The sequence below is a fragment of the Loxodonta africana genome, chromosome 7, assembly GCF_030014295.1.
Source record: "Loxodonta africana isolate mLoxAfr1 chromosome 7, mLoxAfr1.hap2, whole genome shotgun sequence".
NCBI classification, from domain to species: domain Eukaryota; kingdom Metazoa; phylum Chordata; class Mammalia; order Proboscidea; family Elephantidae; genus Loxodonta; species Loxodonta africana.
The window spans coordinates 9,233,586-9,259,033 of record NC_087348.1 but is presented as its reverse complement, the minus strand read 5'-3'; the positions used below and the strand labels follow the sequence as shown (position 1 = coordinate 9,259,033).

Below are 25,448 nucleotides of genomic sequence, written 5' to 3'. Positions count from 1 at the left end.
CTTAGCTTTTGGCAAAACCTCCCATGAGTACACCACTCTGTTGGCAAATCTGATTAATCTGACCAACACAGCCTGGGACCAAACCTCTTCCATTTTTCACATACAGCATTTAAATTTTTTTTTTTTTTTTTACTATTAATAGGACTTCAAGCAGCAGGATGAGGCCATCCTGGAACATTGACCTCCACCATGCCCTACAAGGTCCCAGGTGAACAAATTCCAGAAAGCTTCAGATCTACCTTAGAAAGTCAGGTGGCTTTCCACTTGGCCTGAAGCATTAATCCAGATACAGCAGGGTGTATAACTATTGCACAGACTCTGTCTTGGCCTGCATGGAAGAAGCCCAGGGAAATTCTATCACCAATAACAATTTTGGTCAGTGACTTGAGGCTGACCTAAATGCCTTTCAAGCTAAGGTGGTGTCATTGATCACTTCCACTAAAGTCAGGGGCAGATTTCAAGTGACTGTGTTTTCAGGAGAGAGGCATGTTCATCCATGACCTCCACACAAGTAATATAGTCTCACATGGTGCTCCTGGAAAAGGAACATGGTGCCCCCCAGTGGGGCCTACATCAGTTAGAGGGCACAAGTGGACTGTGCCTGCAATGTGGTGTCCCTGCTGGTTGGTAGGCCTTTGGGTTCAGAGTTCAGTTTGAATAACTGAGTCTAGTCTTTGCTTTTGGAGGGACTTACTGAGGGCAGTTAATCAACCAATCTCATTTTTCCATGCCACCAGCCAGATGGAAGATCCAGTAGTCAGTTAAATTTAAGGGGAGAGTTGAACTAGGGCATTTTCCTTAGTGAGGAAGGCTCCAAGCGTGGCTCTGAAAGACAAAGATTATTTATGTCCCTCCTCCCCCCATATCTCCCAGGGTCTGTGGTATTCCCTCCCCAGGTGCTGAGGTTGTTGTTCTCCCTCCACTATCACAAAATTTTTGTGTCCCAAGGAGGGTGACAATGCTTGCACAACTTGAAGAATGTAATCAATGTCCCTGAATTGTACATGTAGAAATTGTTGAACTGGTGTGTGTTCTGCTGTGCATATTCTCAACAATAAAAATAAGATAAACAAAAAAAAATTCTGTGTCCCATTCCAGTAGCTATGAGCTCACCTCCCCCCCCCCCCCCCGCCATATTCCCCTTCTTAAGCCCAGACCGTTCATCTGGAAGTGTCAGGTGCAAGGCATACAAGAGCATTTTTACAAAACTGAGACTATTATGTCCCCCACTTTACATGCGGGCCACTGTTGAGGCACTCAGAGAGAGGTGTACTCAACCAAGTGTTCCAGTTATCTTCATAATCTAAGACTACATCAATCCAACACCAGAATCCAGGTGGCTGGACCACAATTACATTTAAATCATCTAGGCTTCCTTTTGGCTGGGATGCCACCCAGAGGGTGCATCAACAAGGCCTGATTGGGGTTGCTGTTAGGGGAAAGAAAGAAGCACCATGCCCAGGAATGGTCAAAGTGGGACACTGAATTTTCGAAATTGGTCTATATAAGCCCTGGAGTCAGTGCTGCCCAGAAGCCTGCTGGGTAGATGGAGAGAGTGAAGATGTGAACAGGGCTCTCCAGGGAAGCAGGAGGCAGCAAGGATCAGAAAATTTCAGTTCCAGAGGGTCTACAAGGGAGGGAGATGGGATCAGGAGAAGGGCACTTCCAGTAAGATGGAGAAAGCATCTACTGTCCAGACAAAGAAGGAGGTTGGTCAATGAGAGTATGGGGGTCTAACTCCTAGCTCCTTCCCTATTGCCCTGGTGGACAGGCTAAACATCTGGAGACCCCTGCCTGTCCTGTCTTTTTCAAACCTAATAAGGCATTGGGTGAGCATGGAAAAAGAATACAGAAGACTGAAAAAATCACCAAGGCCAACGTTCAGGGAGCACTGTTAATTTTAATTTGCAATCCACCCAAGGAGAGCTTAAGGGTCACAGCCATATATGACAAACTCCACCCCCGCCCCCAGTTTGCATCACTCGGCCGTAGCTGGAACCTGGAACTTCCATGCTCAGTAAGCGCTTTTCAGTTCTTAGGCTTTTCGAGGGCTTAAGCCCGCAAATGGCTTAGGGGCTGACTTGTGCTTCAGTCCCAGGCCTTCCCCGGGGGAAAGTGGGGGTTGGGGTGGGAAGGCAGACTAGAACACCTAAGAGGAGGTGCCCTGAAAGAGGCCGAGAAGGACGGAAAGCGAAAACGAGCCCTGCCTCGCCGGGTTGAAATAAGAAGCACTGAGGCTTGAGAGGCTCCACGCGCTCGGAAACCGCTGTGCGTTATTACTAAGGTTGGTGGTGTTGTGATTACGTCACTGTCCCGCCTGTTCCCGGCCGGCCTATCCCGAAAGTGAAGCTCCTGGGGAGGCGGAGACCAGCAAGGTTTTCTCAAGCCAATTCGGTAGGACCGTCAGTCCGCGGCGGGCAAGGAGGGCAACCCTGCAAGGCTACTTCCGGGTCCTGCAACTTGAGCGGAGTTGCCATAGAGACGCCTCTTCTGGGGCCCAGCCAGTCGAAAGTCTCCGCCCACTGGGATCCAGCTCTGGGGCGCTCCAACGGGCAGGATCCAGCCTGCGGCCAGACACGCCCCACTCTGGGCAACTCGAGGCTTAAGGACCACCCGTAAACGTCATTTCCGCCCTCATCGGCAGCACTGCACGGAGGGGGCGGAGCCTCAGCGGAAGACGCTCTACTTGCGCGTCACTGCCGATGAGCCGGGCGGAGGCAACGGCAACATGGCCCTGAATGGCGCTGGTGAGGACTTGGCCTGCGGGGGCCTGTGGCTGCGGGGTACGGGAAGCAGCTCGCTCCGGCAAGACCCCCCGGCCCCTTGTGCCTCTCTTCCACCAGAAGTTGTTGATTTTTCCTGGGAGCCTCCGACTGAGGCGGAGACGAAGGTCCTGCAGGCGCGTCGAGAACGGCAGGATCGCATCTCCCGACTCATGGGCGACTACCTGTTGCGCGGTTATCGCATGCTGGGGGAGACGTGCTCGGACTGCGGGGTGAGGCGAGGGCCAGGGATGGAGCCGCGGGCCAGGCTGCACTGCCCTTTCACAACTCCCCTCTCTGGACCCCATCGCCCAGCTTCTCACCCCGGCCCATGTGCTTTCTGGCTCCTAGACGATCCTCCTCCAAGACAAACAGCGGAAAATCTACTGCGTGGCTTGTCAGGAGCTCGACTCAGACGTGGATAAAGATAATCCGGGTGAGGGGTCGGGTGTGCTTGGTGAAGAAGCATGGTGATGGAGGTCTGGGAGCAGGAGGCCTGGGAGTGACAGAGGAGTCTGTGGGTAGGACAGGAGTAAGTCGCTTTCTCCTGTCAGTTCTAGAGAGGGCCATTCATTCAGTAAGAGCACTAAGCACCTCCTGTGTGCCAGACACTGGGAGAGTCTGAGCTCAATCAGGCACAGTCCTAATGAGGGAGAGGAAGCCAGGGCATAGGTAATTATGTTACAAAATAGAGAGTGGATGAGTTATCTTGTAGAGAGGCAAGAAAACACCTCAAGGACAGAAGGAGGTGGCTCGGGGCAGAGGTGGGCCAGGCCTCCTGACCATTTTACCCACTTTGTTCTCTTTTAGCTCTGAATGCCCAGGCTGCCCTCTCCCAAGCTCGTGAGCACCAGCTGGCCTCTGCCTCGGAGTCCCCCTCGGGCTCTCGGCCTACCCCTCAGCCCTCAGTACCCCGTCTGGAGCACTGTGAGGGAGCTGCAGCAGGGCTCAAAGCAGCCCAGGGGCCGCCCCCTCCTGCAGTGCCACCAAATGCAGATGTCTTGGCCTGCACACAGACAGCCCTCCTGCAGAAGCTAACCTGGGCCTCAGCTGAGCTGAGCTCTAGCAGCTCCCTGGAGACTAGCATTCAGCTGTGTAGCCTTATCCGGGCTTGTGCTGAGGCTCTGCAAAGCGTGCGGCAGCTGCAGCACTAAGAAGCCCATGAGGAAAACGCACTAGAAAAACAGCTGTTCATCTGTGTGGTTTGTTCTTTCCTTGGTTCTGGGTGTGCATGCTTGCCTCCACTTTCCTTTTTCCTAGTTGTGGCCTCATACCCTTCTACTGTGCTTTCCTTGATGCCCTGAGAGATGGGTTGGCTTGTTTCTGCTCTGCTTCCCTAGTCAGAGGATGAGGGGAGAGGGAGGGGGCTATGTGATATCCTTTTAGGGGGCTGCAACCTAAGTGTCCTCAAAGGGCAAGAGGGGTGGATCACCAACCTTGACTTTGGCAGCAGTCCTGTGCCTGTGGCTTCCTCAGCCATCCAGTATTCATACCCCACACCTGAGCAAGATTTTTGGCTCCAGCCCCTTTGGTGACTCCCCCTTTCCCCTGAGCATCCTGATTCCATCATTCTAGGCCACATCTCGCCCATCCCAAGTGCTCAGACACTGGAAGGAGGTTGTGGTGGCCCCAGCGTCAGATTGCATGTTAGGGGCTGAGTGTAGATTTGCCCCAGTCTCCTGACTCCTAGATCTAATTGTGGGGAGGGAACGGTTTCTATGCCAGGTCTCTGGTTTCCTTGGGATAGTAATTGGGCGGAATAATTGAAAACAGTGTGTGGGGAGGAGCAAGAAGAATCATAAGGAGCCATGCCCTCTCCGTTTGACTTCTTTTCCCCCATTTTCGGGCTCCGCTTCCTTCTGTCTGTGCCTCCGTAATCCAGTCTCAGCTTTGAGCGATGTGGTCCCATAGTCATTGCCCTTTTAAGAAGGGCCGCGCCCCTGCGGAGGGGGCGGGACAGGGCGGAGTCGGAGGCGCTGTGGAAGGAACAAAGCGCGGCCTGGAGGCGGCGGCGGGGCTCGCGTGGTGCGGGGCCTGCGGGCGGCGGTCCGGCTGCGGCGTTGGCGGGAGGGAGGTGGCATCGCTGTCCGCGCCGCTCCGGCCATGAATGGGCTGCCCTCGGCCGAGGCGCCGGGGGGCGCGGGCTGCTCCCTGGCTGGGCTCCCGCCGCTGCCGCGCGGCCTCAGCGGCCTTCTCAACGCAAGCGGGGGCTCGTGGCGGGAGTTGGAGCGCGTCTATAGCCAGCGGAGTCGCATCCATGACGAGCTGAGCCGCGCAGCCCGCGCTCCGGACGGGCCCCGCCACGCCGCCGGCGCTGCCAACGCGGGCCCTGCCGCCGGCCCCGCCGGCCCGCGCCGCCCGGTCAACCTTGACTCCGCGTTAGCGGCGCTGCGCAAGGAGATGGTGAGTGGGTGGGCGCTGGACTGGCCGGGCAGGGGCTGCCGCGGAGCAGGAGGGGCGTAGGGCAGGGGCATGCAACCGGGAACGGGTGCCCTCGGTCGCAGAGGACCTGCGGACCCGGCCGAGTCAGAGAGCATATGGTAACAATAATTGGTAATAGTTACTGCTTATGGCAATAGTTACCATACCGCTATAGCTGCCTTACTTGTGGTACCTCGTTTCATCCTGCTAGGTGTTAGTCCCATTGTACCTAAAAGTTTCTCAGCTTACACATGGGGTCTGATGGCCATGAAAACTTGTGCTTAGAAATGTATGGGAAGATTTGGCTAGTTCTCCAGCCTGGGTTGGGAGCTCTGGATTCCAGGACGATGGCTCTGAGGGTGGCCTGGACCCCAACCCCAGCCCACCCTCAGTTGTCTGCAGGTGGGGCTGCGACAACTGGACATGTCCCTGCTGTGCCAGCTGTGGGGCTTGTATGAGTCGATCCAGGATTATAAGCACCTGTGCCAAGACCTGAGCCTATGCCAGGACCTGTCCTCGTCCCTGCACTCGGACAGCTCCTACCCACCGGATGCCGGCCTCTCAGATGATGATGAGCCTCCGGACGCCAGCCTGCCCCCTGACCCGCCACCTCTCACTGTGCCCCAGACACACAATGCCCGTGACCAGTGGCTGCAGGATGCCTTCCACATCAGCCTCTGAAGAGTTGGGGGGGGGGGCCTGTGGGCATGTGCCCATGCAGAAGGCTCGAAACTTACCCCTTGGCACGTATTCCGACTGCAGTGCCTGCTGTTCCCCCATACCGCCTCACCTGACTGGAGGGCAAGACCTGTGCCCCTCAGAACCAAAACTACCACACCACTTCACCTGTCTTGGGGCAGGCACCTGGGCTGCAGCCTCTGTCCGTGGCACCTGGAGGATCTCCACCTCTCCCATATGTGTGCACCCCCGGTTTGCCCAACCCTCTGTCTGGTGGCAGGGTCCAAAGCATCTTGTCCTTCCTTTGGCATTTCGGATTGGAAAGAGAGTGCTTGGCTCCCGCCTTCTCTTCACCTTTCACTGCTACTGGCAGCTGCTGACTCAGGGGCATCCCACCTCTGTTCCCTGGGTTCCATTGCCCTGGACGAGGGCTCCAGGACCTATCCCTGTACCCACTGACGGCCGGGAGGCCAAGGCTCTATGCTGGATATTTAAGTTTAGGGGCCAGCTTCCTGGCGCGTAGATAAATAAATATTCTGAGTTGTCATTTTCTTTCTGACTGCATGACTCTGGCGGGAATAGAGCGATGTTTCTGGCAGGTGCGGCCCCAAGTTCCGCCGGCAGGTGGCGCCCGAGACCTCGAGTGGAAGAACGGCTTGGTGGGGCCGGGGTGCGAATCTCTCCTCGCCGGGTAGGGGCGGAGGCGGGGAGCGTTCAAGCAGGCAGAGCTTGGCTCGGCCCCCGGCGCTGTGTGATTGCGAACAAGGAATTTCCCATCTTGGTCCAGCGGCATCGGAGCCCAAACACCCCCAGCCCTCCGCCCCACGCTTTCGGCTTTCCCTGCTCGGGAAAGGAAGGGGAAGGAGCTGCCCATCTGGAGGAGAGAAACTTTCCACCCGAGTGGGGCGGAGTTGAGGCGGCACAGGAAATGGGTGGGCCGCAACTAGAGGCCAAGGGGCCCCTTGGCGGGAGAGGGGAAGGTGCCGCCAGGAAGGGCCTGGGAGCCGAGTCCTGTGGGTGGAAGGAAAGCACTGCAGAGGCTAAAGGGGTGAAGTCGCCGGACCCCGGGCCTGGGCCTCCCCAGGCCTCTGGGCTCATGAGCAGGAAGCTCATACCGGCAGTAGGGGGAGAGGGGGCTATTGGATCCCAGACATCCCCATTCTTAACAGCGTTACAGAGAGTGCCCCGTCCCTCCCACAGCATCAGAGCCCCTTAGGCCTGCATGTAGAAGATTTCCTCTTGCAAAGGAAACCGAGGGCCGCTTCGCTGGGACTGGGATCCAAGACTCCGGTGTCAGGCCCCACCGGGAGAAACCTTCATATTTGGGGACAGTGGGTGCTCAGACCCTCAGGTACACAGCACCCCACGACATCCTGAGATGGAGAGATGAGAGGCCGGCGAAGTTGCACACCTAGCCCCACCCCTCCCCCGCAGCTCATTCCCACACCGTGCTGCAGTGCCTTGCTCCTGGAGACGCCGCCCAGCTCCCCAGTTCGCACTCCCTGTGGATCAGACGTCCCGTTCAAACCGAGTCCTGATCAGGCACCAGGTGTCGGTCAATTCGCAAACCCTGCAGAGCGCCAGGGGAAGGGGACTTGTTGACTCGCTGCCACGGTTACTTCCCTAACTCTGAGCCTGATACCTGCAGCGCTCATTACCATGCAAGGCGGTGATAAGGGCTCTAATCTAGGTGTGAACGGAGGGCGGCTAACGGCCAGGGGTAGCCTTCCCAGGGGAGGGAGAATAAACAAACACACACGAGTACTTAAGCGTTCCTGTCCGTGATAACGGGTTCCATCTACTGAGCCCTCGCAAAATCAGTCAGGTTCTGCGCTAAACGCTTCCCGAGGTTTACCGGTTCATCCTCTGGACAGGTCTTTGAAAGGCGAACTATAATTATCCCCATTTAATAGATGTCGAAACTGAGGCTTAGAGCGTTACTGCTTCACCTAAACACACATACTTGGAGGCCAGGATTTGAACCTCCAGCTGCTTGTGGCAGGTTGGAACTATCTTCCCATTTGACAGCCAAAGAGACAAGCTCTGAGAGGATAGGGGATGGGTGCTGTCCAGTGGTAGGGCCACAGAGGTCCCTGATCTCTGCTGTTCCTGCTCTAGCTAAGACGTGGAGTGGCGGCAGGAACCTGTGACCCCAGGACAGTTGGCTCTGGCGAAGAGTGTCTTTGTGACCCTGGGCAAGTCCCTTCCCCTTTCTGGGTCCCTGTTCCCCCAGCCTTGAAATGGGGCTGCCAGTACGCACCTCCCCCTGAAGAGGCAGGAAGGGAGGTGGCCGGCGGGGCAGCGCTCCGAGGTCGGCACCAAGTCTCCGGTTGCCTCTACAGGGCCCGCGCGCCCCCTGCCCGCCAGCGCGTCCTCACAGCCTGCCCGCCCCCGCGTCGGGGCGCGGGGCCCCGGAAGCCACGGCGCCCCGCCTCAGCCCTCCAGCCCCCGCCCCGCCGGAGCCCCGCCCGCCTTCCGTCGGGGGTGCGGCTCCAGGAAACGGCGCGCTCGCAGCTCTATCTCGCGACCCGACGCGCCCTGCACGACCCTACCGACTCGGCAGACCACCCGCGCCCCCAGCGACGGCGACGGGAGCACGGCTCCGGCTCTCAGCCTCGGACAACTCCGCACAGACGGGGCCGGCAACTCAGAGAGGGTCCCCAGGGGCCATGGGGACCCAAACCCAGCCAGCGGTCGCGGGCCAGAGGGAGCCCCGGGCCTGAGGATCGGGCGGTGGGGACCATGACTTCGGTGTGGAAGCGCCTGCAACGCGTGGGCAAGCGGGCCGCCAAGTTCCAGTTTGTGGCCTGTTACCACGAGCTGGTGGTGGAGTGCACCAAGAAATGGTGAGTAGTGGGAAATGTGGGGTACGTTCCAGGGCAGGCTGGGACCCCATCCGGCCTGCTGAGCTGAGAGAACCCTGCCCCCAGCCAATGGCCAGAGGGACCCCCACCTCAGCTTGGGCCCTGATGTCCTGGGTGCCAAGATTTAAAATGCGCTGCAACTCCGTAGAATTGGGAGGTGCCGGCATTTTTGGAGGAGTGAAGCTCAGAACCTCCAGGCCTGAGAGTTCCATCTGGGTCCATACCTTCTTCAGCTGCATTTAGGGCTGGGGGCAGGGAGACCGCATGTCCGCAGCCAGTGAGATGGCTCAGGGTGGCATCAGAAAAGGGAGCAGGTCTGCAGGTGGCCGGGCTGGGACAGGACATTCCATGGACCTTAGTCCACCTCAGAACAAGCATGTCACCCCCTCCTTCCCTGCTTTCTTGTTGGGTCTGTCTTTCAGCCAGAAGGGCACTGGGAGGCTGGAAAACACTTCAGAATGTCCTTAAAAGGGGAAACTGAGTGCGGGAGGCATGAGGAGTGAGGCAGGAGCCCAGTTTAAAGGGGCAGAGGGCCTAGGAGATTGTGAGTCTCGGAGGAGAGGGCCTGGGATGAGGAGGGTGGCCAGGTGGGGAGCAGATACGTAAAGGGGTACAGGCCTGGCCCAGACTGCGAAGGGCCTGTTCACATGCCCCCACTGCAGCTGCCCGCCCCTGCGTCACACCCTAAATATATGTGATCGCTGGTGTCAGCTTCCCTTGGCGGGATTAGGGCACAGCTGTGGGGGCCTCCACCACCAGGCGGGGCTAAATTTAGGCTCCCGAAAGGAAGGGCCAGGACAGGAAGAGACCATAGGGGCCAAGGGGAGGGAAGTGAGGAGACCGGGGTCCCTTGGGCAGCTGCCACATCCCTGGTCTCGCCCACGCTGGGCCTGCCAGAGGCTGGTCACTCCGTTTGTAAGATACCCAGAGATGTCAGAGGCTGACAGGGGTCACACAGCACAGGGCTGGGACTTGAACCCTGGCCTCTGGCTTCTGCCCCAGCATCCTGGGTGAGCCAGGGGGACTCTGGGTACGGTCTTGGAGAGCAGGCCGAGGGTGCAGGCAGTGTCAACGTGGCTGAGTCACCATCGACAGGCAGGGCCTCCTGGGCTTCTTAGCCAGGAGCCCAGTCTGGAAAACTGCCTCTGCTCAGGTTGAAGCTCCCTAGGAGGGTGTGCCCAGCCTGAGTCAGGCTACCCAGCCAGGCCCCACCCTCCCCAGGCACCCCCTGATCACTTCCCCTTTCTGGGAAGGCCCCATGCCTACCTTTGCTGGGCTATCATCTGCAGTTTGGGGTCAGAGAGGGGAGCCTGGCTTCAGGCCAGAGGGCTCCAGGCCAGGCTCTGCAACCTTACCTGGCCTCCATCCTCTCTGGACTTCCGCATCCTCAGGGGGCTCAGCCTCCAGAGGCAATGAGCAGGCAACCCCAGCATCCTGGCCTGGGGCTGGTACAGGTGAGGAGGGTGCCTATGCTGCCTCAGCCTGATCGTCCACTCCTTCCTGGGCAGTGGTTGGACCTTCTAACTTAAACGAACCCGCTTCATCTGGTTAGGCCGTGTGTCAGCTCCATGTCTGGGCCTGGGCCCTGCACAGCTGGCTCATTCCTCTCCCTTTGTCTCTGCTCTCCTCTGAGCCTGCCCTGGCATACACTGTTCAGCTTAGCTGTCACCTCTTGGAAACCTCCCCTGATCCCACAGTGGGGGTCAGTGGTCCCTGGGCTCCTGTCATCATCTCCTGGCAAAGCAAGAGTCCAAGGCTCTGGGTTGGGGAGGCTGGGATGGGGAGAGCTGCTGAATGACAGGCTGACCTGGTGCCTCTCTCCTCACCCACTCTGCCCCTTTCTCCACCCCCCCTTACTTCCCCGTCTTGCTCCACCCTCCTGCCCCTTGCTCCACCCCCTGCCCCTTGCTCCACCCCCCCCTCGCTCCCCCCCCACCCCTTGCACTAGCATTCCTTTGTCCTGGATTCTTCTTCTCCAGGTCCTCACAGGCCCAAGTCTCCCCCTGTCATGTCTCTTGTGGTAGAGGTGCGGGCCACAAGCTGCACCCAGCCTCAGGGAGACCCCGGTGGCTTTCTCCTCAGCATGCTGCTTCGTCAACTCCATAGTGCTTTTTACTCCCCAGAGAGGCTAGCCTGCTAATTGATGTTCCTTCTTGACTGGTACCCTTCCTCCCTCCACCCCCCCCACCCAGTGCCTGCCTCTCCCCTGTGCTGCTCTGTCCCCAGACCTGGGCTGGGGTGAGAGTGGGCACTCCACAAATGTGTAACTGATGGACGTCTTTCTCTGAGTCTCTCCCTGTGCCTGTGTGTCTGTGGCTTACTGGGTCCTGGCTGTGTTTCTGTCTGTCTGTCTGTGTTTCTATCTCTCTGGCTGTCTTTCCTGGTAATTCCTGCCCGCCTAGGCAGTTGGGCCCTTTGCCCTTCTGCCCTGGGCCCCGCCCCACTCAGTAGCCCCACCCTGCACCCTGTGGCCCTAGATAAGGGCCTGCCTAAGTAGTCCCCAGGGGGAGGGGGACCTGGGCAGAAGGGAGACCCCAAGGGAGCTAGGGGAGGGGGAGGAGGAGGAGGGAGGCTAGGGGACCTGACTGAGCGCCTCCTCCTTGCCCATTCCCCAGGCAGCCGGATAAGCTGGTGGTGGTGTGGACCCGGCGGAACCGTCGCATCTGCTCCAAGGTGGGAGATGGCAAGTAGGGTCTGGGCTGGGGTAGGGGGTCGGCAGGGAGGGGTGACAGGGAAGGCAGGTGAGGCTGCTGGAGGAGTGGGTCAGATTCCAGCTCAGACCAGAATGCCAGGAGAGGGGAGTAAGATGGGGTCAGGGTTGGGGATAAGGACATGGGGTGGGGGCGCGTGCAGAGGGGCTCAGCCTGCTCATTGTAGGCCCACAGCTGGCAGCCGGGCATCCAGAACCCGTACCGGGGCACCGTGGTGTGGATGGTGCCTGAGAACGTGGACATCGCTGTGACCCTCTACAGGGTAAGCACCAGTCTCCAGCACAGACAGGGATGAGCAGGGTTTGCAATCCTGCCAGCCATGGGGTCCCCTGGTGGGGTAGCCATCCAAATAGGAAGAACAGAGGGATGAGAGCAAGAATCATGGCGTGGGGTACTACTCGGTGTCTCCTTAGAGGAGGTAATATTTAACGGCACACACAGAGGTGAGATAGCTGGGCTCAGAAGGGGCTGGGAGCATCCTAGGAAGTGGGAACAACACGGGTACAGGCCCAGCCAAGCTCCACTGAGCTAGGGCAGGTCTTTTTTGCACTGCCCCCACCCCAGACCCCTGTTCACCAGTGTCCCCTTTACCCAGGACCCCCATGTGGACCAGTACGAGGCCAAAGAGTGGACGTTTATAATTGAGAATGTGAGTAGCCAGGTGGGTGGGCCATGGTGGGTGGGGCCTGGGGTCCCAGGCCCTCTAGGGCAGCCCTGATGCTCCTCTGCCCGACCCTTTCACCTGGCCCATAGGAGTCCAAGGGACAGCGGAAGGTGTTGGCCACAGCCGATGTGGACCTGGCCCGCCATGCGGGGCCTGTGCCCACCCAAGTTCCCTTGCGGCTGCGGCTAAAGCCCAAGTCGGTGAAGGTGGTGCACGCAGAGCTGAGCCTCACCCTCTCAGGGGTGCTGCTGCGGGAGGGCCGTGCCACGTGAGTGCCCACCTGCCCGCCTCAGCCTAAGCCCGCTGTCTCTGACCCCAGCCCTTACTCCTGACTCCTGATCCTCAGGGATGATGACATGCAGAGTCTGGCGAGCCTCATGAGTGTGAAGCCTAGTGATGTGGGCAACTTGGATGACTTTGCTGAGAGTGACGAGGAGGCTAATGGCCCAGGGGCCCCTGAGGCCCGGGCCCGGGTCCCCCAGCCTGGTAAGCTCAGAGCCGGCCGTGGACTAGATCACCAACACCTAGGGAGAGTGGGGTTGGTTTGGGCCACGTGCCACATGCTGTGTTGGGCAGGGCCAGCATGAACACAACCAGTAAAAAAAAAAAAAAAAACCAGTTATGGGTACAAATCACCACCTAGGTGGTCTCAGCCTGCCCAGCAGCCTGATTGTCCAAACTTGGCCCATTGTCCTCTGGTGGCCTGGGTCCTTAGGAGAGTCCTTTGGGATGAAGTCCCAAGGCCTCCCCAGACCCCTGGCTCTCCCCTCACCCGTGGGTGGGTGCCTGCCCAGGCCCATACCTGACCTGAGACAGCTAGATCCAAATCCAGAGAGGGGGTTGCAATCCAGGCCCCTGGCCCTCACCTCCACCTTCACCACCTGCTCTTCACTTCCATCCTCACCTCCGCACTCATCCCTACTCTCATCACCTGCCCCTCACCTCCACCCTCACCTCTACCCTCACCACCTACCCCTCACCTCCACCCTCACTGCCTGCCCCTCACCTCCATCCTCACCGACTGCACCTCACCTCCACTCTCACCACCTGCCCCTCACCTCTGCCCTTACCTCTGCCCTCACCACCTGCCCTTACCACCCACCCTCGGGAGTCGGTAGCTGGCGTCTTCATCCCTCCCTTTTGCTTGTTAAGGCTTTTTCTCTGTCTCTGCTATGTGGTTCTCTTTTTCTTGGCATCTGTGGGCCTGTCTCTTCTTGTAGGCTGGGTTGGTAGTACCCTGAGGTCAGGGCCTTTCCCAGGTAGGCCCAGCACTCTAGGGGAGAGGGGTCAGACCAGCAGGGCCCGGCCCTGGGCTGACTCTGCCTCCCTCGCCCCCATCTTAGATCCTTCTCGGGAGCTGAAGACACTTTGTGAGGAAGAAGAGGAGAACCGAGGCCAGCCCCCGCAGCCAGGTTAGGCCCAGGCTGGGTGTGGTCAGGAGCTGGGCCTTGGTCATAGGACCCGGGCCTTAGCACTCCTTCCCTTCCTTGCTCCTCAGCTTCCAGCCCCTCTAATGCTAAGGATGCCAGCCCAGCCCCTGTGAGTGTCCCTGTGCCCCCAACCAGGGCCTCCTGGGACCAGGGGTCAGAGGCAGCTGTAGCAGGGGGCCGAGTGGGGCCTGAAGCCCCCAAGCTCCTGGGTACCCCACTGGAGACGAGGTGAGCATGGGAACCAGCTCCACCTTACCACCTACCCACTGCTAGGAAGCCCCACCCTGCCCACCTGCCTCTCCAGGGCCCGGCAATCTGAAGGGTAGGGGTGGGGCTGAGAGTGGGGTCCAAGTGAGCACCCCAACACTCTATCCTGCTCTCTCCTCAGGTCCTCAAGACAGCCAGGCCAGGACGTGGCCCCCACCCCAGCCCCCCGGTTCCGGAAAGGCCTCGATGCTCCCCAGCCCCCAGTCCCCCAGGGGAAGGACAAGGCTCCTGAAGCCTCAGGGGCTTCCCCAGCAGGAGTGGGTTCTGCTGGGGAGATGCAGGCCCGGGCAAAGCCTCAGGAAGGGACAGAGGCCCAGGGAGCCAGGCAGGGCCCTGGCGTTGAGGATGACTCCAGAGACCCTTTGGGAGAACAGAGCCCCAAGGTTGAGGAGGAGGGCACTGGGGACAGACCGGGGGCCAGAGGGGTGGAGATGGAGCACAGGGCAGAAGCTGGAGAGGTGCACGTGAGGAGGCTGGTGGTTGGAACTGGGGAGGCCGCAGCGACCTCAGACGCTGGTGATGTTGTTGCTGAGCAGAGTCCCCAGATGAGGCATGTGGACCCTGAGGGATCAGAGGCCACTGGAACACACGCTGAAGCAAGATCCAAGAGGCCTCCTGAGGCTCCTCCAAGGGGCTCTCATGGGAGGCTGGGGGTCAGGACCAGGAGTGAAGCACCTACAGGCCTGAGCCCACCCCCGGCAGAGCCTGCAGGGCACTCTGGGCATCTTAGTGACCTCCAGAGAGCCAGGGCTGCTGCAGGCCAGGCGACAGAGGGTACAGAGGGGAGGGGCGGAGCCCCTGGTGTTGGGGGGACAGGCCTGGAGCAGGCCCCCTCTGTTGGAGCAGCAAGCACCAGGCCTCAGGTGAGCAGGAGCCAGGGGTCCCCACCAGCAGCTGACCAGGGGGCGATATCTAGGGCTCTGGGGATCTTGGAGGCAGAAGCTGGGGATTCAAGGGTCCTGGGAACCGAGACTGGGATGGGAAAGTTGGAAGTATTGGGGACCCAGGAGACAGAGGGAGTGAGATCAGGGGTCCTGGGGTCAGAGGCTGCTGGGACAGCAGAGTCAGAGGTATTGCAGAAGACAGAAGTGGGGTTTTCCAGGGGCCCGGGGACAGAGGCTCAGGTGGCAAAACCTGAGATATTGAGGACCCAGGAAATATCTGGGGGTTCAGGGGTACCGAGGGTAGAAGTTGAGATAATAGAGACTAAGGTTTTGGGTGCCCAGGAGACAGAGGTGGAGGCTTTGAGGGGACAGGGGACAGAGGCTGGAAGGCTAGAGGCTGAGATATTGGGGACTCAGGAGGTAGCAGATGAGGGTTTAGGGGTCCCAGAGATTGAAGCTGAGACAGCAGAGTCTGAGATATTGGGGCCCCAGGAGGCAGAGGTTGGAAGTTCAGGGATCCCAAATATAGAGATTGGGACAGCAGAAGCTGAGATATTGGGGACCGAGGAGGTAGCAGATGAGGGTTTAGAGGTCCCAGATATGGAAGCTGAAATAGCAGTGTCTGAGATATTGGGGTCCCAGGAGGCAGAGATTGGAGGTTCAGGGGTCCCAAGTATAGAGATTGGGACAGCAGAAGCTGAGATATCGGAGACCCAGGAGGTAGCAGACAAGGCTTCAGGTGTTCCAGAGGTTGAAGGTGAGAGAGCAGAGTCTGAGATATTGGGGGCCCAGGAGGCAGAGATTGGAGGTTCAGGGGTCCCAAGTATAGAGATTGGGACAGCAAAAGGTGAGATATCGGGGACCCAAGAGGTAGGAGATGAGGGTTCAGGGGTCCAAGAGATTGAAGCTGAGATAGCAGAGTCTGAGGTATTGGGGGCCCAGGAGGCAGAGATAGGGGGTTCAGAGGTCCTGAGGCCAGAGGCTGTAATGGCAGATGGTGAAGTACTGGGAACCCAAAAGATAAGAGTATCAGAGGCTGAAAAAGCAAAGGCTGAGATTTCGGGGCTCCAGGAGGCAGACACTGGGGTTTGGGGGACTCTAGAAACCAAGCGTGAGGCTTTCATGGCCTCAGTGACTAAACATGAAGTTTTAGGGCACCAGGAGGCACAGGCAGAGATTCCAGGAGTACAGAAGACAGAGACTAAAGTTTTGAGAGTCTGGGAGGCAGAGGCTAGGGTATTGGAGCTCTCAGAAGCTAAATCTGAGGCTTTGGGGACCCAGGAAGCAGAGACAGAAGTTTTAGGGCCCCCAGAAAACAAATTTGAAATTTTTGAGACCCAGGAAGCAGAGGCTCAGATCTTGGGGCCCAAGAAAGCACAAGAAGCTGAGGGAAGCCCCCCAGAGGCCAGCCTGGTTGAAGTGCAGGTAGCCAGTGGGGCAGGGGCTGGGGTGCCCAGGCCCTTGGGGGCCTCCTCTCCAGAGGAGCCTGAAGAGGACAGGAGGCTGCTGGGCAGCCAGGTAGGGATGGCGGCCGCCGAGGGCCCAGTTTGCTGCTTCCCACTAACTTGGGGCTGAGCGATCGGCGGCTGTGCATGGACCCACCTGGTCGACTGAGATGGGGTGGGGTGGGGGGCTCAGCTTCAAGGAGCCTCCTCCCTCCCCCCCACTCAGGATGCCCTGGCTCTCCCACCCTGTCTTCCCTGGGCCGCATGGAGCTGGATACCCCTGTGCTGGTTTTCTGGGCTGACCCTGAGGTGTGGCTGCTGGTGACCTCTCATCTTGGCTGTGGGCCACTGACCTTTTAGGTGACCTTGGCAGATGACCCCAGAGCTGGAAACCTTTTTGCCAGGCCCCAGGGCTCTAGCCAGTGGGCTCTGATGAGCCCTGCAAACCCAGGGGCTGTTTGGTGCCAGACCTGAGCTTCCCCGAGGGGCAGAGGACACAGTTCCCAGGTACATTCCCTGAACCCACCCCTGTGTTCTCCAGGCACCACCTGCCCTGATCAGCTCTAGCCAGTCCCTGCTTGAATGGTGCCAGGAAGTCACCGCTGGCTACCGCGGTGTCCGCATCACCAACTTCACCACATCCTGGCGCAACGGGTTGGCCTTCTGTGCCATCCTGCACCGATTCCACCCTGACAAGATGTGAGCTGTCGGGGGAGGGGTGGGAAGGAAGTGGGGAGCCTGCAGAGTGGGCAGTGTGGGTCCAGCCACCAAGGCCCCTGGACCCTGACTGGTGTTTCCTCTGCAGTGACTATGCCTCCCTCAACCCGCTCAACATCAAAGAGAACAACAAGCAGGTGAGATGGGGAGGGAGAAGTGGGGCGGGGGGTGAATAAAGGAGGGTGAGAGCCAGGCAGGGGTCAGAGATTTGGTCTGCCTATAGGAGAGGGCTGCAGGACCCAGCCTGGCTTTTGAAAGTTCTGCCGCTTTTACCCTTTGGGTCATTGAATTGTTCGTTTTCCTTAGATTTTTGTTCTGATTTAAAGCCTATTTTGCATGGACAGTTTTTCCAAAAGCACCCTTTGGTTTGGTCACCGGGTGGTCGTGAGCAGTGGCTAGGGAACGCGTGGGGGGCTGTTGCCAGTGATACCCTAACCCGAGGGTGACGGCATCACTAGGAAATCCAGGCGTGGGAGTCGCGGGACCCTCTCAGCCAGGATGGGGCTGCGGCACTGCTGATCCCGTTTTCACCGTTCCTAGGCCTTCGATGGCTTCGCGGCCCTGGGCGTGTCACGGCTGCTGGAACCAGCGGACATGGTGTTGCTGTCGGTGCCCGACAAGCTCATCGTCATGACCTACCTGTGTCAGATCCGCGCTTTCTGCACCAACCAGGAGCTGCAGCTGGTGCAGCTGGAGGGCAGGGGCGGTGCGGGCACCTACCGCGTGGGCAGCAGCCCGCCCAGCCCGCAGGACGACCTGGACGCTGGCGGCCTGGCGCGGCGGCTGCGCGAGCACGGGTTCGACGGGCCCCGGGAACCCAAGGAGGCGGCGAGCCGGGCGGACGGGGCGGCCCCCGGGGCAGCCCTCGAGGCGGCCCCCAAGGACCGCGGCGCGGAAGCCGCGCAGGAGGTGCGCTCGGCCGAGGCGCCAGTCTACGGCCCCGGAGCCCGGCCACCCGCGCCCCCGGCCGAGGGGCTGGTGAACGGGGCGCTGGGCGGCGGCAGCGGCAGCGGCGTGAGGCTGCGACGGTCGTCGGTGAACGGGGAGGCTGGGCCTGTGCCCCCGCCGCGCGCGCACGGCTCCTTCTCCCACGTGCGCGACGCCGACCTGCTGAAGAAGAGGCGCTCGCAGCTGCGGAGCAGCAGCTCCTTCTCGGTGGACGAGCCGGATGCTGGGGCCGCGGTGAGTCCCCGGGGTCATTGTCAGGGGTGGGCTTCGGGCCCTGAGGGGCTGACGGCAGAGCTGGCTTGCGGGGTAGTGGCTCCAGGGCGGCGGGAATCAGCTGGACTGGACGTGGCTAGGTTTTTGATGGGAAGGGCCAGGTACTGGGAGGTGGAGATGGCAGGGCGCTAGGCTCCCCGCGGCTGCAGGGTCCGCATTCTGTTGCCAGCCTTGGAATACATGCTGATGGTTTCTAACACTTGGCACCCACTTAGGGGAACCCTGGGCCGTAGTAGGGCATTCGCAGAAGATTGTGGCCTGTGTTGTCAGCACTCTGTGCAGCCCGCCTTGGTGGGCTGTGAACTGGATTTGGGTGTTTTCCCCCAGCTGGTGGCCCAGGGCCAACCAGCAACCACCCCACCCCATAAGCCGGTGCTGAATTTCTATACTCAAAGGTGGTCCTCCAGGACTTCTGGCCCCTAAAGTGCTCCAACTTGGATCTTTACCCTGAACACTGGAGACCAGTTTCTTTTTTTCTGATAATGGGAGGTTGGAGGTTGGAGTCCATGCTAGAGCCCAAGTTCCCTATCCCCTGCAGGTCTCAGGTCAGAGTCTCCTGGGGGTCCAGTCATCCCTGGACTGAGGGATGTGGCCCCAGTGAGGTCGGGATTTGCTAAAGGGCCCACAGCCACTGAAATACAGGGCACACGCTTTTGAAGGGCAGCTTCAGCCACTGCACTGTCCTGCCTGTAACAGTGGGACCATGCTGTCAGGCGTCTTCAAGACTTCAGCTCCCCAGGGATGGCGCTGAGTTCCAGGGAAGAGGGGATGAGTTGCGAAAGGTTTCCTGCCTGAGAGAAGCAGCCATTTTTGTGAAGCTGTTAAGATGAGCAGGCAGGTTTTCCCAGGCAAGAAATGGGAGGGGGCTGTTCTCAAGTGGAGGGACCAGGTATGCTCAGGTCTCATGTAGGGAACTGCTGCTCATCTCCTGTGAGTGGGGTGGGGTAGTGGGGAGAGCAGGAGCTTTGAGTGCCAGGATCAGAGGCTCAGGGTTGATTCTGTGGATGAGAGACAGAGGGCATGGGAGGCTCCCACAGGAGATGTGATAGGCAGGAGTCAACAGGACACATCCACCCGGGCCCTCTCTTGGCCTCTGGCTGCACCCCCATTGAAGTGTGTCAGTGGCTCTTTAAATCTTAAAGGGGTAGGTCCATCCACTACCCTTTTGGGCTCAAGGCCGAGCGTCTGGTTCTTCCAAGCCAGGCCCTCCTCTGGCCCTTGTCCCACAGAAGATATTTGATCTGTGGTGCTGGAGGGGACTCCTCCTTGGCCACTCCATCCCCCATGCTCCATGCATGCAGTGGGAGGTGGTGGGGCCTGGCCCCACCCTCAGGAGCTCCCAAAATCTGGGAGGGGGATGAGGTCAGGTACTCTGAAGCTGAGGTGAGGCTGAACCCGTGCTGGAGCAAGGGTAGGGTGCCCCTGGTGTGGCCCCGGAAGGCTTCCTAGAGGAGGGGCCACCCCGGAGGATATAGAAAGAGGAATTTGGGTTAGACAGGAGGAAACGTTACTTGGAATTCCCATCAGGGCTTGCTGTGAGTAAGCACATTTGCTGCTGAGGTTGGGGTTTCTCCAGTCTCCTGCCTCTGTCTCCCGACAGCAACTGCAGCTGTCATTTGAGTGCTCTCTGAGTGCCTGACCTGTCCTGATGACCCCTCACTCACTCCTCACAATGCCCCTTCCAGGGAGGAATGATTACCTTAGTTTACAGGTGGGAGTGTTGAGGCTAAGGGAAAAGGGAAGGTAAAAGGAGTTGCTGCAGATGTGAACCCAGGCTCTGAGCTTGAGCTCTTAAATGACACCCTCTACTGGGCCCAGTCCCATTGGACTGGCTGTGTGACTCTGGGCAACCCACTTAACCTTTGTGCTCTCCCTCTGGGGATGAGAAGTGACCATACGGAAGCCCTTTACAAGGTGGCATTGAGGCCACTGCAGAGTGCTATCAAAAAAGGGGACCTGGGTATTCCCCTAGATGACTTTTGGGAACCCTGCAGGCCCTAGGTTATACAGGGCTGGGATTTCTCCTCATTTTACATACGAGGACACAGCGGCTCAGTGGGTATGACTGAGCCAGAGGCACACAGCAAGTTGGTGGCCAAGCCTAGGAACAGACTTTGGATTAGAAAACCTCAGCCACCAACCAGTCCACCCTCACCTCTGACCCTCACCTTCCTTCTCTGGCCCTCAGTTTTCTCATCTGTAAAGTGGTGATGGTAATAGTCACTGCCTCACCGAGTTGTTTCAGAACTAAAGAAGTCAATACATGTAAAGTGCTTTGGAGTGCCTGATACATAAATGCTTAGTGTTGTGTGGGCCATCAGGTTGATTCCAACTCATAGCAACACTGTAGGACAGAGCGGAACTGCCCCATAGGGTTTCTAAGGCTGTAATCTTTACGGAAGCAGACTGCCACATCTTTCTCCCATGGAGTGGCTGGTGGGTTCAATCTGCTGATCTTTTAGTTAGCAGCTGAATGCTTAACCACTGCACCACCAGGACTCCTAGTAATTAGCTATTACTGATATACCATGGACTGCCAAAAGAATGAACAAATTTGTTTTAGAAGAAATATATAAACCAGAATGCTCCTTAGAAGCAAGGATAGTGAGACTACGTCTTACATACTTCGGACATGTTGTCAGGAGGCATCAGTTCCTGGAGAAGGACATCATGCTTAGCACAGTACAGGGTCAGTGGAAAAGAGGCAGACACTCAATGAGGTGGATTGACACAGTGGCTGCAACAATGAGCTCAAGCATAACAACGATTGTAAGGATGGTGCAGGACCGGGCAGTGTTCCATTCTGTTGTGCATAGGGTTGCTATGAGTCGGAACCGACTCGACACGCCTAACGACAATAACAACCAGTGTACCCTGAGCACGTACTTGGGGCCCAGCCCTGTCTGAAGGGGCCACCTCTGGTCTGGGAGATGTGTAACCAACAGGAATGTGTTGGGGAGAGGGGTTGGAGCTGTGATAGGGGAGGTCCAGGAGGCCGTGGGAGGAGCATCTCCCCAGCCTGGGGATCAGGGAGGCTTCAGGAGGCATGAAGGTCAGGAAGGGAGGCAGAGAGAGCACATGGGAGCCTGAAGGAACCCCTGGAGGAGACAGGGCTGAGCTGGGTCATGAAGGTCAAGTTGGTGTTGGGCAATCCAAGATGGAGGCCGAATCCAGGCTAAGGAAGCTCTTTAGGGAACTGAAAGTCCATCATTGTGGCCAGAGGGTAGTGTCTAGGTGGGGCTTGGGGGAAGAGGAGATTTGAGGCTGGAGCAGCCAACAGGTCTTGGCTGCTGGGCTGGGAGCTGAGAAGGGGTGTAGGGGGGCATGGCCCTAGCAGGTGAAGATTTAGGAAGACCCCTCAGTTCTAGTATGAGGGTAGAGTCAGCAGGCAGGGCCTGGTTGCTGCTGGTGAGGAGACTGCCTCTGTCCCAGGCAGAAGATGGCCCCCCAGCCATGGATGTCCAGGGCAGCCTCTCAGAGAGGTGCAGGGTTGGGGGAACAGTGGGGCAGCTCTACCCCTTCTCCCCACCCTGTGACCTGCCAGAAGAGTGGCCAGAACCAGAGCTATCAAGGACAGCCAGGCAGTCAGCTAGGCGAAAAGTTGGGGCTCCCCAGGGCTGATGGGGCCCCTGCAAGTAACCAAGGTTTGGGCACATCTGGAGCCAGTCCGTGCCTTCCAACCTAAAATTCTCAGGTTCATCGGCCTCAGGTCCAGTCCTGAGTGTGGTGTGAAGAGGACAGCAGCCACCAGGTGTGGGAATTGATAAAGTGGGAGGGTGCCCCCTTTCTACCAAGAGGTGGAGGTGCTGGCTCAGGATGGCCTAGACCTTGAGATGAAACAGCATCACGTCTGCTTAGTGTCATGGTGCCAACCAACATGGGATGACAGGAGTCAGAGGCGGCCTGAGGGAGCTCCATGGAGGAGGGGCCCTTCGCCCTTCACAGCCTCTTACCCCAATTCTCACAAGAGTAGGGCTGGGGTTATCCACCCAGTACCAGGAAGGACTCTGAGAGTGGGTGTGAACTGGCCCAGGACCACACGCCTGGCCCACGGCCTTTGCTCCAGGACACACTTCCCTAGAAGAGGGGGTGGGGTTCTCTGCATGCAAGACTGGAAAGGCAACTGGGGCAGGCGGGTCTGGATTGAGAACCCCTCCTCCGTGTGTGTGTGTGTGTGTGTGTGTGTGTGAGGCTCTGGCTGGGCAGAGCAGGGGCTATCGGGGAACCCCTCCCAGCCTCACTGGCCCCTTCCTTCACAGGAAGGTCTGAGCCCTGACCCCAGCTCTGCCCTTGGCCCAGCCCCAGCTGCAGCCCAGCAGCCACCGCTTGGTGAGTAGCATGGGAGGGTTGGGAATCCAGCTCAGCTCAGGCTGCTCACAAAACTTGGGCTGGGACCTCCTGGGGTGGGTGTCGGTTGGGGGTGTCTTAGCCTGGTCTCTGTTTGCAGGTGGGATCCCCCCATCAGAGGAGCCGCCTTCAAGCCCAGGGGAGGAGACTGGGCTGGTAAGGAGAGCTGAGGTGGTTGGAAAGGCCATATGGGCACTTCCTAAGGGGGTCTGGACTGAGCCCATCCTCTCCCTGTCCCCCATTCCACTCCAGCAGCGGTTCCAGGACACAAGTCAGTACGTGTGCGCAGAGCTGCAGGCCCTGGAACAGGAGCAGAGGCAGATAGATGGGCGGGCAGCCGAGGTGGAGACAGAGCTGAGAAGCCTCATGGAGTCAGGTGGGCAGGCTGGGTACAGTACCCAACACCAGCCACCAGATCTGCCCAGCCCTGCAGCTCTTCCTGACCTTGGGGGGAGGTGGGAGAAGGCACAGCTAGGTCATTGTCCCCATTATACAGCTGGACATGCTGAGGCCCCGAGCCCGGAATGAGCTTGCTGGGGACACACAGCCCTTCCGCTCTGGCTTCTGGGTTGCCACAAAGGGGCATGGGGCTAGGCGACAGGCCTGGTGACCACCCCGGCCCTGTTCAGGTGCCAACAAGCTGCAGGAGGAGCTTCTAATCCAGGAGTGGTTCACACTGGTGAACAAGAAGAACGCGCTCATCCGGAGGCAGGACCAGCTGCAGCTGCTGTGAGTGCTGGCCCCGTCCCCGTCCCGTCCCCGTCCCGCCCCAGACAGCAGGGTGAGGGCCCGCAGGGCAGAGGGAAACTTGGCTATTTTGACTAGAAATTTACTGCTTTATTCTGTCTATGGAGATCTTTTTTTCTAAAAAATTGCTCAGCCATCTTATTACAGGTAGTACCCGATTTACGACGGGTTCCATTCCAACGACTGTGTCCTAAGTCAGTTCTGATGTAAATCGAATACTTTTTTTTTTCCAGTTTTCATTATTATTACCTTTTATTATCAGAATCTTTATAAATTTGGTCTTTGTCTTTGGGGGTTAGAAACATTAGATATAAACTTAGTTATATTTTAACACATACATATTACTAAACAATAAGATGTCTAAAAAAAAGACAGTGCTAAGTGTGGCCGTGGTGTAAGTCAGGGAGTACCTGTGATGTTTCCTAATTCTTGTATAAACTATATACCTCTTAAGTTAGTACTTTTTTTTTTTTTAATTTTCATTGTGTTTTAAAGTGAAAGTTTATAAACCAAGTCAGTCTCTCAGACAAAAATTTATATACACCTTGGTTTTTTTTTTTTTATATACTCCTAATTGTTCTCTCCCTGAGACAGTCCGCTCCTTCCCTCCACTCTCTTTTCACGTCCATTCTGCCAGCTTCTGACCCCCTCTGACCTCTCATCTCCCCTCCAGATAGGAGATGCCAACATAGTCTCAAGTGTCTACTTGATCCAAGAAGCTCACTCTTCACCAGCATCTTTTTCTAGCCCATTGTCCAGTCCAATCCCTGTCTGAAGAGTTGGCTTTGGGAATGGTTCCCGTCCTGGGCTAACAGAAGGTCTGGGGGCCGTGACCACCAACGTCCTTCTAGTCACAGACCATTAAGTCTGGTCTTTTTATGAGAATTTGGGTTCTGCATCCCACTGCTCTCCTGCTCCCTCAGGGGTTCTCTGTTGTGTTCCCTGTCAGGGCAGTCATCGTTTGTAGCCTGGCACCATCTAGCTTTTCTGGTCTCAGGCTGATGTAGTTTCTGGTTTATGTGGCCCTTTCTGTCTCTTGGGCTCATAATTACCTTGTGTCCTTGGCGTTCATTCTTTGCTCCATGTGGGTTGAGACCAATCGATGCATCTTAGATGACTGCTTGCTAGTGTTTAAGACCCCAGACGCCACTCTCCAAAGTGGGATGCAGAATGTTTTCTTAATAGATTATGCCAATTGACTTAGATGTCAAGTTGGTACTGTTTTTACTAATGAGAAAGCTGAGAGCCATTGCAAAATGTGCCTGAGTCTCCCCAGTTTGGCCCTGTTCCTTTACAGTAAGGGAAAGAGGCCCAGAGAGCTCTCAGCTGGCCTGCTGAGTGGGGTCAAAAGCGACTCTCCAGGGTCATTGTTTTTTATAGTCCTGCGTGGTGGAGGCGGTTTTGCCTCCCTTTCCTTGAGTCGGAATTGACTGGCCGGCAGTGGGTTTTTGTTTTCGAATTTTGGCCCATTTGTCAGAATAATGTTAGTCTAAAAAAAAAAAAAAATTTTTTTCAAAAAAAATTTTTTAATACTTGCTGTTGCTGAGTCCTGCTGAATTGTTTCTTATTAACAAAAAGGAGGGGAAATACAACGGAAACATACAGCCCAGCTGCGGGCGGAGAACCCTTGGAACCAGAGATGTGCGGTCTGGGGCCTGGGGTGCTCTGCCTTCTGCCCCGCCCTCCTCAGGAACAGGGCGAGGTGGGGTGGGCACTTCCTCCCCGACCCCTTTCCCTAACCTGACACCCACCGTGTCCCCACCCCCAGCATCGAGGAGCAGGACTTGGAGCGGAGGTTCGAGCTGCTGAGCCGGGAGCTGCGGGCCATACTGGCCATCGAAGGTGGGGACAGGCCGCGAAGGGCGGGGGACGAGGACTGCTTGGGGACAGGCCTCCTGACACTCAGCCCCCTCCGCCCGCAGACTGGCTGAAAACGGCCGCGCAGCAGCACCGAGAGCAGCTCCTGTTGGAGGAGCTGGTGTCCTTGGTGAACCAGCGCGACAAGCTGGTCCGGGACCTGGATCACAAGGAGCGGATGTGAGTGGAAGCCCGGGCGGCGCTGGGAGCTGGGGAGGGTCCCGGGGCTCCCTCCCCACGAACGCTCGGCCGGGGCCCGGACGTCGGGGCTGACTCGAACCCGTTCGCTCTTAGAGCCCTGGAGGAGGACGAGCGCCTGGAGCGCGGGCTGGAGCAGCGGCGCCGCAAGCTGAGCCGGCAGTCGAACCGGCGCGAACGCTGCGCGCTGAGCTGAGGCTGGCGGCACGGGAGGCCCAGCCTCGGCGCCTCGGCC

The 25,448-nt window shown here is 58.2% G+C and overlaps 3 protein-coding genes across 7 annotated transcripts; all 3 read left to right on the top strand.

Annotated features, from left to right (window-relative positions):
* The first annotated feature begins 2,131 nt into the window (after positions 1–2,131).
* On the top strand, positions 2,132–4,731 carry ZNRD2 (zinc ribbon domain containing 2). 2 transcript variants are annotated; one of them, XM_064287806.1, is made up of 4 exons: positions 2,132–2,747; positions 2,844–2,995; positions 3,114–3,198; positions 3,573–4,731. In XM_064287806.1, exons 1-4 carry the CDS (start codon positions 2,729–2,731, stop codon positions 3,914–3,916), a joined length of 600 nt encoding a protein of 199 aa, XP_064143876.1. In that variant the 5' UTR covers positions 2,132–2,728; the 3' UTR covers positions 3,917–4,731. The 2 variants fall into 2 exon arrangements, with proteins under 2 accessions (XP_064143876.1, XP_064143875.1); XM_064287805.1 differs by having other exon boundaries at positions 2,133–2,995; positions 3,573–4,730.
* A 49-nt stretch (positions 4,732–4,780) lies between these two features.
* On the top strand, positions 4,781–6,412 carry FAM89B (family with sequence similarity 89 member B). Its single transcript, XM_003419587.4, has 2 exons — positions 4,781–5,165; positions 5,586–6,412. The coding sequence occupies exons 1-2, from the start codon at positions 4,866–4,868 to the stop codon at positions 5,862–5,864; spliced, it is 579 nt and encodes a 192-aa protein (XP_003419635.1). The 5' UTR covers positions 4,781–4,865; the 3' UTR covers positions 5,865–6,412.
* A 1,933-nt stretch (positions 6,413–8,345) lies between these two features.
* On the top strand, positions 8,346–25,444 carry EHBP1L1 (EH domain binding protein 1 like 1). Of its 4 annotated transcripts, none has more exons than XM_064287791.1 (19): positions 8,346–8,707; positions 11,341–11,398; positions 11,603–11,698; positions 12,032–12,085; positions 12,190–12,368; positions 12,447–12,586; positions 13,444–13,512; positions 13,599–13,758; positions 13,919–16,199; positions 16,668–16,825; positions 16,932–16,980; positions 17,384–18,025; positions 22,324–22,393; positions 22,512–22,567; positions 22,667–22,787; positions 23,041–23,140; positions 24,927–25,000; positions 25,081–25,195; positions 25,310–25,444. In XM_064287791.1, the coding sequence occupies exons 1-19, from the start codon at positions 8,604–8,606 to the stop codon at positions 25,407–25,409; spliced, it is 4,626 nt and encodes a 1,541-aa protein (XP_064143861.1). In that variant the 5' UTR covers positions 8,346–8,603; the 3' UTR covers positions 25,410–25,444. The 4 variants fall into 4 exon arrangements, with proteins under 4 accessions (XP_064143861.1, XP_064143860.1, XP_064143863.1 ...); XM_064287790.1 differs by having other exon boundaries at positions 8,347–8,707; positions 22,664–22,787; XM_064287793.1 differs by having other exon boundaries at positions 8,348–8,707; positions 13,919–14,054; positions 22,664–22,787.
* The last annotated feature ends 4 nt before the right edge of the window (positions 25,445–25,448 follow it).

Coding starts and splice junctions, on each gene's coding strand:
- ZNRD2 (XM_064287805.1), top strand. CDS start 2,729: ATGGCCCTGAATGGCGCTGGTGAGGACTTGGCCTGCGGGGGCCTGTGG. Junction 2,996..3,113: donor AGACGTGCTCGGACTGCGGG/GTGAGGCGAGGG, acceptor TCTGGCTCCTAG/ACGATCCTCCTCCAAGACAA. Junction 3,199..3,572: donor CGTGGATAAAGATAATCCGG/GTGAGGGGTCGG, acceptor GTTCTCTTTTAG/CTCTGAATGCCCAGGCTGCC.
- EHBP1L1 (XM_064287790.1), top strand. CDS start 8,604: ATGACTTCGGTGTGGAAGCGCCTGCAACGCGTGGGCAAGCGGGCCGCC. Junction 13,513..13,598: donor AGGCCAGCCCCCGCAGCCAG/GTTAGGCCCAGG, acceptor CTTGCTCCTCAG/CTTCCAGCCCCTCTAATGCT. Junction 25,196..25,309: donor CTGGATCACAAGGAGCGGAT/GTGAGTGGAAGC, acceptor GTTCGCTCTTAG/AGCCCTGGAGGAGGACGAGC.
- FAM89B (XM_003419587.4), top strand. CDS start 4,866: ATGAATGGGCTGCCCTCGGCCGAGGCGCCGGGGGGCGCGGGCTGCTCC. Junction 5,166..5,585: donor CGGCGCTGCGCAAGGAGATG/GTGAGTGGGTGG, acceptor AGTTGTCTGCAG/GTGGGGCTGCGACAACTGGA.